The following is a 12,895-nucleotide window of genomic DNA, read 5'->3' on the forward strand; positions in this document are numbered from 1 at the left end:
CGTTCTGGGCGTCCGTGTGAACAGACATCCACTCTCTGCCACCAAGACAGAAATCCAGGACACACTTCATTACTGTAGTGACAGGCAGAACTCGTATTTGGATTTATAGTGTGAAGAGACAGAGAGCGGTCAACGCCGGCGATTCTACCATTGATGGGGAGCATCTCTTCCACAATATACACTGCCACCAGTCTCCTCACTTCTCTGACTTCAAGAAGCATGGCAGACCGAGAGAAATGTAACTTTTGTTGCTTTGTCTTTCCCGTATGCTCGTCCTCGGTTGTCTTTCTCTAACCCACAGGTACATCTCTCTGGTTTACTTTAATGTTAGCGTGGCACTGGTCCAGGTTACTAGTGCTATTTTTTTGAAGTAGAGAGTTCCCTCGGTGTCACACACAGATTGCACATGACTATTATGCTCTTGTCCTTTTCTATAAAGAACTAAAAATAATGTGAGCATGTCCATCTCACAAATGTAGAATCTGTGTCTGTAGTCATCTTTGCGAGTTCCAGCAATAGGAAATGACTCTCGCAGATTTTTTTTCTGTTGTCGGGATGTTTCGCTGTGTTGGTGAATTCTTAAAAAACAATACCTAATCGGGTTAAAATGCTTTGTAACGCACGTTACTTAGATTGTAACTGGTATAATATTACAGAAATTTCATTAGTAATGCGTTATATTACTGCGTTACAGCAAATAGTAATACATTACTGTAACTGCATTACTTTTGTAACGTGTTACTCCCAACACTGACTATTACTATCTCAGTATCTACGCTAACCTCTTCAGGAGCCACCATTGTTTGTTTGAGGTGAGTCGTGTCCACAGATGCTTCTATGTGCTGTTGCACCTGAAGCGTCCTTGGCCGCCTGTAGTCCCTCTGAGGACACCGACTGGCTCACGCCAGTTCTGGTGCAGTCACAAACAGATAACTTGGAGCCCGGCAAGATGGATTCTCACAAATTCTGGCTCTTGGACAAATGTGGTTGATGACAGTATTTCAGCTCTGCAAACAATTAAATCAATACTTTGATTATTGTATTATTATTGTATTATATTATTGTTGGTATTAGAGCTAAGAGTGGGTGGATGGGTGGTGGTGGTGCCGCAATGGGTGTAGGATGGGGCTTAATCTGGAAAATTTTGTCCCCCTGTCCATAATTCCTAATCCGTGGCCTGTCTGAACAGTTTTTAGTTAGAAAACACAGGCTGTGCTGTGAGCTTGGGAAAATGTTTCATATTTAAAATTGTAAGTGATTTTGGAAACAGAAGCTATGATCTCCATTCTTTAATGCAATAATTTTATATGAACAGTTATCAGAGAGATATAGTGGATCAAACATTATATGATACCGTCATTCAGACTCATGATGTTGAGTTAGTGTTGGGAAAAGCAGGGCAGAGTGCTGACCTGTGACTGATAGAAGAAGAGATAACACATAATTAGTGTGGAAGAAAGGAAAGGGTTAAAGATTTCTTGAGTGCACAGCATCCAGTAAATAAGATATGTGTTTTAATCTCTTTCTAATCGATCGGTTGTCTTTTTTCTGAGCCACATCCTTGACCTGCTGACCAGTACTGATATCATTACTTGTGATATGTGTCTCCTCATCAGGCTCCAGGCAAGACAGCAGACATGACCAGTTCCCAATTCTTTAAGGAAATCTTTTTTTCTTTTTTCTGAAAAGGTAGAATAATTCTCATTCCCAGCATGTCAAATACCAGTGTTTTGGGTTGGTAAAGTCTATGGTAAAGGTACAGGCGGAGACCAGGGACTCTGTGGATGTACAGACTTCTAGTGGGTTGTGGGTGATAGTTGAGAGGGATTGTTTTTGTATTGGGATGGACTTTTATTCCTCTTGTTTACTTCAGTCATGTGAGTGCAAGACTTTTGTTTTCAATCAACTATTTTCCCATGCTTGTACCATTTTCACAAAAGTGAATGACAGAAAATAAAAGGATCTGTTATGTACAGAGTATCACTGTTGGATGCATTATGAATGCATTATTATTATTGTTGTTATTATTCACTTGTATGATGAGTGTATTTATGTGTGGAATGTAACAGAAAAGTTTTAGGGAAGGCACAGCAAATTTCATTGTGCAATGACAATGAAAATATTCTATTCTATTGACATGTGTCATTTTTTGACATCATTCCCTGTCAAATAAAATTTGTCTCTTCAGTGGGGCAGACTGTTCTCTGCTAATTCAAAAGAGTTCATTGTCAATTCCTTTCTCTGCCGGATGGCACTACAGAACACCCACTATTTCTGTCATGTTCCAGTGTGGTGTGATCTTCAAGTGTAGACCACACTGTGAAAGTTTCATATAAATCAAATGATAATTGTCACACGAAGCCTACTTCCTGTTGCCCATCAGCGATGCTATAACTATGACTCGTAGTTGTTTTGCAGATGTCTTGAGGCTGGGACTCTTATCAAACATGAAGTTTGGGGCAGATTTTACAACGTACACTGATGTTACAGCAACTTCCTATTCATGGCAAAACATCTAAATTAAAGACCATGTAGCGACCACTGAACGGGATGCCATAATATACATGTATACACACACACACACACACACACACATATATAGAGAGAGACAGAGAGATACACATATATATACATACATATATATGTGGGATGAAAAAGATAATAATTAATAATTAATTAATGGTTCAATAGATTGGTATATAGTGTTGTAGGTATATCTCTGTATATGATGTGTGTATATATATTTATGCATATATATATACACACACACATATACATATATATGAGATAAAACAGTACTAAATATATATATTTTTGTGTGAACACTTACTTCTTTTCAAGCATGAAAAACATTTTGTTTTGTTTCTCGTTTTTTTTTTTTTCTTTTTTTTGAGAGTTTCTTCTGTGAACTTGTACAGGTTTTCTGTTATGTTTTCATTTTGTTACTCTCACTATAATTTTTTATGGTTTTATTGTTTACTCTCTGTACGTTATAAAATCCATCTATCTACCGACCTACCTAAATATATAGATATGAAGTATTTAACATGTATGTTTTTAATAACACAAGATAATATAAGGTGATGTGAAATGGCAGGGAAAAAAAGTCAATTATTTCATTATTTATTTACAAATTAACTTTTTCCAAGATTCATTGATAAGCTGCGTTGTGATTTGGGTCACAACGGTTTGTAATTTCAGTTAAGTTATTCTTCAGAAAAAAAAAAAATCAGGAAACACTGCTGTTCAACACTGGTACGGATTCAAACATAAACAAAAATATTCTATATGCAAATTTCAGCCTGTAATTATGATGTCATCACAGAATGGAACTCATCATCACGGATCTTCAGAATCAACACAGAGTAACTTCAAATCACACAAGAGACACAAATCCACTCACACTCAGCATATCAGCAGAGGTACACACAAGTTCTCTACAATCTACAGGAACTTATTTTCATAAATATTGGTATCGCGTATAAAACAAGGCGACGGCCAAGATGTCAAAGACTCTTTGTGACTTCAAGGACGATTCAGGTGAGTGTGAAATCCTGATTAACAGTTTCTTATCAAGTCATTTCAATGTATTTTTCTGAAAATAAGTTAAAAATCTGTTATTAGGTGCATTAAAAATACTCATTTCCGATGCAAATTATTTTATTGCAATTATTTTTGACAGTTGCGTTAATTCTTCCTGATTTTAGTGCAGCAATCTGCATATTGAGACAAACTATAAGACAGACTCTTGAATAAAATTCTTGAAACAAGTTGAGTTTTATCAGAAACAGATTATAATTTATAGATTTAGATTATAATATTGCATCTTCACAGTCAGATTGTTTCAGTAAGAGGAGGTTTGAATGCCTCAGTTATAGACAGAAAAGAAATGATTAGCTGGAGTTTATTTACAGTGTGATAACATGATTTTGCAGGTAGACTGCGTACTGAATCAGAGTATCTGTACTACACTGAAAAATACTATTAACAAGTTTTATCAGTGAGTAGGCTACTCAAAGGGGAAAGTGGATGTTGAATGTTTTGTTATATTAATTCATTATATTTGGAGTGGGTTTTGATTTTTACTCTTCAATTCTGCTAGAAAATATATTTTAAAACATCAGACTCTTGGATGTTAAACCTTGTAATGGGCCAACCTCCTGGCAATTTCATTTTTATTAACTTTAACTTGCTGTTAGGCAGCTTTTTCCAACGGGAAACCGCCGTTATACAAGTCACATATTGCTGTCGCCAAACCAGCCAGACTCCTTTAACAAAAACAGTCATTTTACCTCTGAGAATCTGGGAGTTGCTGGTCTGCCACTGCCTTGATCTGTTAATTTGTTTGTTATATTGCGTGGGTTAGTTCGGATCCAAACTAATGTGTTAAGTAAAAAAAAAGAAATCACACAACACAAGCTAACTGATGGAGGCAGTAAACCAAGAAGAGAAGCTCTGTCTCTGCAGGGATCTTTTCCATAATGTTGTGAGATGCGGGAAAAACAATCTGAGCAGGAGTTTTGCAGAAATGTTCACTGAGTTTATCTCACTTGTAGAAACAAGCAGCGACACCTCTGAACCCAGCACCAGCATGCAGGTGACAAGAAACAAAAGGAAGGCCAGCATGAAGCTCGAGTCACCCAGGAAAAAGACGAAAAGTGACTGCAAAGGGGACAGTCCTGTAGCCAGGGGGACCAAAAGAAAGTCCAGTGCCGAAACCGAGTCTCCCAAAAAGAGGCAGCGGGGTCAAGACAGCAGCCCATCACCCTCCATACAGAACCTCTACCTGAGCTCCTGGACCCTCTCATCTTCTACACAGGATTCCTCCTCGAGCTCCAGGACCACCTCGTCTTCTACACAGGACTCCTCCTCGAGCTCCAGGACCTCCTCGTCTTCTACACAGGACTCCTCCTCGAGCTCCAGGACCTCCTCGTCTTCTACACAGGACTCCTCCTCGAGCTCCAGGACCTCCTCGTCTTCTACACAGGACTCCTCCTCGAGCTCCAGGACCTCCTCGTCTTCTACACAGGACTCCTCCTCGAGCTCCAGGACCACCTCGTCTTCTACACAGGACTCCTCCTCGAGCTCCAGGACCTCCTCGTCTTCTACACAGGACTCCTCCTCGAGCTCCAGGACCTCCTCATCTTCCACACAAGACTCCTCGCTGAGCTCCTGGATCCCTTCACCCTCCACACAGGACTCCTCCATGAGCTCCAGGACCCCTTCACCCTCCATACAGGACTCCTCCATGAGCTCCAGGACCTCCTCATCTTCCACACAGGACTCCTCCATGAGCTCCAGGACCCCTTCACCCTCCACACAGGACTCCTCCATGAGCTCCAGGACCTCCTCATCTTCCACACAGGACTCCTCGCTGAGCTCCTGGATCCCTTCACCCTCCACACAGGACTCCTCCATGAGCTCCAGGACCTCCTCATCTTCTACACAGGACTCCTCCACGAGCTCCAAGACCCCTTCACCCTCCACACAGGACAACAGGAGCACATCCTATTTATTGCCAGACAGAGGTAAGATAAAGAAAATGAATTTGTGTGTGTTGTTTGTATCTGAGTACGTCTACCGTCTTAACAACAGATAGTCCAGTACATAACCCCCGTAAAACTACAACATGTTGTTTTTTTACACTTTGGTTTTGCACTAAATAAAGGAATAGTTCAGATCAACTAAGTTTTGTGTGGCTGTGGACAGGGTCAGAATCGAATTCAAGAAAAGAGGAATCCTATTTATCAAAATGTCAAAACATTACTTTTGTGATTTGACGCACATATGATTAAAAAACCAACATAAGTTTTGGATTTACACATTATGAATTGTGTCAGCTATAATGTATAACATCCACCATAGTGTTCACCTAACTTTAAACACAGAGGGGTTACACTAAGATGTTTATTACAACTATACTCTGTGTGTGTGTTGTGTTTGTTGCAGACCTTGAAGCCAAGTACCTGCAGACCAACAAACTCGGAGAAGGAGGCTTCGGATCAGTTTATGCCGGCTACAGAAAAATGGATAATTTACCAGTAAGTATTACGTTCATATTCTCACATCACACACACACACACACATACACACCATCAGGCTTATATTGTGATACTTGGATTAGGTTACTGACTAAATTTTTTTTTAACAGGTTGTAAGTTGTTTTATCATATTACATTTTTAAAGTAATCCTGCACATCATGGCTCCCTAAACTAACCAAAGTACTATTGATTGTGTCTTGTAGGTGGCGATCAAACACATTGCTAAACTATATGTGAGGACTCAACCAGTGGTAAGTGCAAGATTATTTTTGATTTCTTATAACTCATGAACTGACACTCATTCAGCAAACACCCAGTATTAATTTTAACTGTAATTAATGTGAAACATGTTAAGGTGGTAACTTAGAGTGGCTAAGTGGAAATTAAACTTCATCATGCAGAACACAAGCCACTTACCTGTGGTGATGCTAAGTCGTGGGACCGTGGCATAGTTCTTTCATAGCGTAATATTAGCTTTTTACCTCTGGTGGTTGCATTTATACTTCAAAAATCACAAAAGTGGTTTCACAGACTTTGGTTCACCACAGAGCCTATTTTCTGCACTAATCCAAAATCTAATCTAATCTAATTGATTTTAGCAGAGGGAATTAGAGTAATGCTAACTTCAGCATTGGGCTACAAAAATACATCATCCCTGCATCATCCATCCACTAAAATACTAATAATTTTGTTATGTATATGCTTTCCTTCAGGTGATACAAGGAGAAACATACATGATCCCCAATGAGGTGCTCCTCATGCTCAGTGCAGCAGGTGGACCAGACTCGGCAGGCAAATCTGCGGTCGTGACATTATTAGACTGGTATGATCTTGACCAGGAGGTTGTCCTGGTCATGGAGAGACCAGTTCCGTCTGTGGACCTGTTCGACTACATGATTCAAGCTGGTCCCCTGGATGAGAACCAGATTAAGGTACTGAAGCTGGATCATGTTTCTGTGTCAGTCTATATTGTGTTCATAAAGCTGAGCTAGCAGGGTCTCATTTCAGGGTTGATAAATGATGTGGTGTCAGTTTTGTACAGTGGGAGGAAGTGTCATCATGCTGTCCATCTTTTATTTATGTCCAAATTTTATATACATGAACAACTTTTGCATTTGTTGACTCATTATTTGAAAATTGACATTGTCTGGTTATCATAGCAGTAGAAGACTGCATGTTATTGTGCAAGCCTTACCGAACATTATGTGTGCTGGATTTTTTGGCAGCTTGTGTTGGGACCGTTTGTGTGAAAAATGCACACAAACGGTCACACAATGTGGAAGTATCACCCAACAGTCCCGTTTTCTCCACTCTAAATGTGTTTCTCTTTATCTCTCTCTTAGAACATCATCAAACAGTTACTTGAGGCAGCCATCGCGATGCACTCTGAGGGGGTCTTCCATCGTGACATCAAAGCGGAAAATTTACTGATTGAAACCGGCTCCAATGTCCCTCGAGTGCGGATCATCGACTTTGGATGTGGCTGCTTTGTGAGCACCGAGCCTTACTTCAGATTCGCTGGTACGATGTCTGGTTTATGCTCCTGTTCTGCATCTGTCTGTCAGTTCCTCCAGGATTTCACAGGCTGTTTTTGAGATTGTTGTGACCTAACCTGTCTGATATCACTTTTTTAAAACTGTGATGCATGTTGCAATGTTTTCAGGTGTTTTTGCAGTTTTTTATAATTCATAAAAACTTAAAGGTACCTTCTTCCAGTGAGAATAAAACTGCAACTGTTTTGAGTGTTCCAAGTAACCTTACCAAAGAGGCTCAGGAATATGCTTTTTAGGTGCTTTTTGGGGGTATTTCACAAAGAAGCAAAATCTTTGCATTGATAAATCTGAGCATAGATAAATATCAGTAACGCTGACAAACATTGTGTTCTTGAGAAAAGAAAACAACCCATGACAAAATCAATTGTATTTAAACCCTCCTTTCTGTCTCTGTCTGCGTATTGTAGGAACCCCTGCGTTCGCCCCTCCAGAGTATTTCACGCAGGGATCATATGAGGCAGCCCCAACCACAGTGTGGCAGCTGGGCACGCTGCTCTATGGACTGCTGGACACTGACAACGAATTTACCCCCATGGAGTACCTCCACAAAATGAAGACATGGGACAGTGGCATGGATGAAGAAGACCTAAACATGACGGAAGGTAAGACAATGCTGGTGTCAATACAGCACTGAGTTTTGCTCCTGATAGTGTGTAGATCTTTTATCTTTCATGTTCCAATAGATCACTGAAACTTCCACCCTCATCTTTGATTGTTTTCTGCCCTCTCTTTTTTCAGACTGCAAGGATTTCTTGAGGAAGTGCCTGATAGTAGAACCAGAGAAGCGTGCCACCCTGGAAGAGCTGCAGCGCCACCCCTGGTTAACATGATCCTGCAGCCCCACACCACCCCCACCCCCTGAAGACCATCCCCTAATCCCCAACTTTCTCCTCCTTTCTTCTTTCTTCTATCTTCTTTTCATGCTGCTGAGTCACTGACCCACTCTGAGCTCAGTGACTCGGCAGCGTCTCTGGGCGGCACGGTGGAGTTTTCATGTTCTCCCCGTGTCTGCGTGGGTTTCCTCCGAGTGCTTCGGTTTCCTCCCACACTTTAAAAACATGATAATTGGACTGAATTGAAACTTTGAATCAGGGGTTCTCAAAGTGCGGCCCGTCTGTACGGTTAGATAGGTACAACTTGTAAAAAAGTGTCATCTTGCGAGGGTGACGGGAATTATGGTCTGTTACAACACTAGTGCTGTTGGGTAAAGTTAATGATTTCAGTGGACAACATGGCAGTTTAAAAGGGACAGTTCACCCCAAATTTTTTATTCTGTCATAGTCTACCCTCTCTCCGATATAATAGAACTTTTGGCTGGTGGGACTCAAAGCACTAAAACATTGTCTCAGACCTTGTTGTGAGCAGTTTCATGAAGGGACTACTTTCTTTCTGCAGTAGAACCAGACCAGCTTTCTTACTAGTGATGGGAATTCCGACTCAACATGGAGGAGAGCGCTACAAAATCCAGCTGGATATATCAGTCTTCTGTTGTGCAATGCCATTTTAATCTGTCAACAAGCAGATATTTTGTCTGATAATAATAAAGGTGGGCGGCACGGTGGAGTTTTCATGTTCTCCCCGTGTCTGCGTGGGTTCCCTCCGGGTGCTCCGGCTTCCTCCCACAGTCCAAAGACATGCATGCTAGGTTAATTGGTGACTCTAAATTGCCCGTAGGTGTGAAAGTGAGTGTGAGTGGTTGTCTGTCTATGTGTCAGCCCTGCGATGAACTGGTGACTTGTCCAAGGTGAACCCTGCCTCTCGCCCAATGACAGCTGGGATAGGCTCCAGCAGCCCCGCGACCCTTACGGAATAAGCGGTTACAGAAAATGAATGAATATATATGACTTATCAGAATAACAGTAACAAAATGCTTTACAAGGCAGATAAAACAACAGATGTTACATGTGGGGTCCCATAGTTCACTTTAAAGAGCTGGCTCTAAGATCCGGATCGTTCGCAACCGACACATCATTATTTCTTACGTAAAACTGCTCACACCAAGGGCTACGGGTTGGGTTTTCCTGTTTCCTATCCTCTTTCAATTGGCACCCATCAAAACTTTGAGAACCCCTGATTTGAATTAGCCACAAAAATGAAATAACAACAATAATAAAACAATTAAAAATTGGAGCTTTGAGGGTTGTTTTTTATTTCCTGTATCTGTGGTATTTTCTGTGCTTACAATGACTAACTTAATTTGTACAGTATTTCAGAGAGGTATACATATCTCACAAACAGCCAGCAGCAAACAGCAGACAGAGTTAGCTACTAGCTGGTGAACATAGTGAAGCATTTTCTCTCAAAATGAGAAAAGGAGAAATTTGTAATATATTTACTGTAATAAATCAGAAAACGACCACGATGTGTCATCAGCACTGCAGGAAACATGTTAAAGGATAACTTCATCATTTTTCAGCCTGGACTCTATTTCTCCATATTTATATGCATAGGCGCCATCTAAGACTAATAATAGTAATAATATGAAACTGATATACAACAATGAAAGTATACAAGGTGAGATGCATTACAACGAAGTCAAAAAACAAACAAAAAAATGCTCCAACTATTTGCTCATTAAAAACTTTTTCAGATGTGTATTGAACAATGATAATGGAAATATTGATTGTAGAGATGTAGGTAGATTGTTCCAAAGAGTTGGTCCTCTGTATTTAAACGTGTATTGATTCAGGGAAGTCTGACACTATGGAAGATGGAAGTCCTTTGAGTGTTTTGTATAATGACAATCAATGTCTGAGGAAAACTGAAAAAACTAAAAAACTAAACAAAACTGAGGAAAAAATCTGAAAAGTGCTCAGCAGTTCATGAGTTAGGTGTACACGAACACACAAGTCTGGTATATGTTCACATTAAACATTTATAGCAGTTTGTATTTTCTGAAAAGAGGAGCAGATGAATCAGATATTTTTGGCAAAGCTCGTCATTCTCAAAAATTTCTTTTGAACTGACAAAATCTTATTGAGAAAAGTGGGACATGTGGCAGCCCACACAGTGTTACAGTACATAATATAAGGATAAAATAAGCTGTAATAAAAAAAGTTCAAATACAAGAATGATTTATAACTGAACAAACTCTACTCAAAATTCCAATTGACTTCATTGTCTTTTTACAGACAAATTCAATATGGAATGTGAATTTTTCATCTACTATGACACCTAGGAATTTAATATGAGGAACCTGAGTAATTCCAATATTGTCTATGAATAATTTAGTTTATACTTTTTATTTTTGTTACAGAATATTATAAAATTAGATTTATTTATATTGAGAGTTTGCAATTTTGCATATTTATAGATACATATTTTTCTCTGTCCTTTAAATAATCAGTCAACCATTTCAGAGCAACATCATGAAAGACATATTTTTGTAGTCTAGTAATAAGGATGTCGTGATCGACGGTGTCAAAGGTTTTTGAGAAGTCTAAGAATATACCAAGAGAAATTTCTTTATCATCTAAAGCTGCAGAGATTTTATGAACAAGCTGTTAAAGGGCCATTTCAGTTGACTTTATTTTTTTTCCAAAAACCATATTAGTGCCTGTACAGTATGTTGCTCTCACTAAATATTTTTTAATTCTTAAATATACTAGTTTCTCTAAAGCTGGGTAAAACAAATATGCTAGAATGAGGCTAGGCTAAATATGCTGGAATCACCTGATTTAAATAGCAGAATGATTTTAGCTAATTTAAGGTCGCTTGGTACAACACATGTTTTTAGGGATAAACTTAAAACACAGGTGAGGGGTTCAACAATAGACAAAATTACCTTCTTTACAAGACTAGATCTTATTTCATCATATCCTACAGCAGAATTTTTCATATCCAATATAATGTCATGTACTTATTTAGAGGACGGGGGGGTCAAACATACTGATACGAGGATACTGCTCACTGATATTCACCTTATACAAAAGTAACAGTAACGGTAAAACTACGATGCTCACATGTAGTCCGGGGATCACACGCGTGCCGAACCGTAGATGGCGCTCCGTATGGGACACGGATCAAATGTGATCCATTGCACCCCTAGAGGGCAGCACAGAGACCTTCAATACGTTTCCTCAACTGAGCTGCTTGACATTTTTATGGAGCCAAATTATGGAGGCTACTCACACCACCTTAATTTTTATTAGTCTTACACAGGTTGCGACATAGCTCTGGCTAGCTTTTGCCAATATAATTTGCATGGATACTTGTTTGCTTTCAGTGTGCTGCACAACACAACCATATTGTACCACAACTGTGGTAAAACTCAAATTGTGGTTGTTAAGGAGCTGTGTGGCCATATTTAGGGACAGACTCAAACTTGCCAAACATGTCATCATCCTATCAAGCAATCAAGTTGGAGTTACTTATTAAGGCACATTATTTCTGTAACAAAAGAAAAGTTTGAAACATACATGAATGAACTTTGCTAATGAAGACATTATCTGTAGATCAGTATTTGACAGTGAGTCTAAAAGTCATCATGTTAGATTAAGTTTGCATTTAGATTGAGAGGTACAGTTTACTACAGAAACATACACAAACCTGAATTAAGTGTTATTTTTAGCAGCGATGCTCTATGGAGGGCACTGTCGGTCTGCAGGTTGAACTTCTGGATGGACTGCCATGAAATTTTTCAGACAGTCATGATTCCCAGATGATAGACTGTAATAACATTAACTTTTCAATGAGTGAAAAATTTCTATAATTGTTTGAGGAGTTGAAAAACGATTCCCATCAGCCCCAGCTGTACTTTATTACTATTTAGGGCTTCTCCATTACATCATTTCACATAATCACGTTATTTTACAACATCAAGCCAGTTCAGAACTTTTACATTTACCCATTTCAAGTGTAATTCCTGAGACATTCATAATTAGTAAATATATATATTGCTATAATTATAAACAAACCTCAAAATGACACAAAACAATCAGCAGGTATCAAGTACAAAATGATGAACAAGGATGAGTCAAATACAACATGTCAGGAGTGAGAGGAGTTGACTGTTCCGAACAAAAAAAAAAAAAAAAAATCAGTGCAAATTTTTTGATTAAATTCTATTATACCCTGCATTCAGACAGTATTCACCTTTTCCACATTTTGTTATATTGCAGTACGATGCTAAGACATTCTGTGTGTCCAGGAGGACAACCATCACAGAGCAGCACTCCACTGATCTGAGTGGACAGACAGAAGCCTCTCCACAGTGAACCACACATGAAAGCCTGCTTGGAGTAACCAAGACTGAACTTTTTGGCCTCAATCTTAGGCGTCATGTCTGGAGGAAAATAGGA

At 39.3% G+C, this 12,895-nt stretch overlaps 1 protein-coding gene across 1 annotated transcript; it reads left to right on the top strand.

The window, feature by feature from the left end:
• Nucleotides 1–3,503: 3,503 nt before the first annotated feature.
• Nucleotides 3,504–8,425, top strand: LOC146318732 (serine/threonine-protein kinase pim-2-like). The gene is made up of 8 exons (XM_084730610.1): nt 3,504–3,540; nt 4,557–5,210; nt 5,950–6,041; nt 6,246–6,293; nt 6,756–6,974; nt 7,386–7,563; nt 8,003–8,197; nt 8,334–8,425. Exons 1-8 carry the CDS (start codon nt 3,504–3,506, stop codon nt 8,423–8,425), a joined length of 1,515 nt encoding a protein of 504 aa, XP_084586736.1.
• The last annotated feature ends 4,470 nt before the right edge of the window (nt 8,426–12,895 follow it).

Source organism: Lutjanus erythropterus, chromosome 11 (genome assembly GCF_056507025.1).
Source record: "Lutjanus erythropterus isolate fLutEry1 chromosome 11, fLutEry1.hap2, whole genome shotgun sequence".
Taxonomy (NCBI): Eukaryota; Metazoa; Chordata; class Actinopteri; order Lutjaniformes; family Lutjanidae; genus Lutjanus; species Lutjanus erythropterus.

Coding starts and splice junctions, on each gene's coding strand:
- LOC146318732 (XM_084730610.1), top strand. CDS start 3,504: ATGTCAAAGACTCTTTGTGACTTCAAGGACGATTCAG. Junction 6,042..6,245: donor GAAAAATGGATAATTTACCA/GTAAGTATTACG, acceptor TGTGTCTTGTAG/GTGGCGATCAAACACATTGC. Junction 8,198..8,333: donor AGACCTAAACATGACGGAAG/GTAAGACAATGC, acceptor CTCTTTTTTCAG/ACTGCAAGGATTTCTTGAGG.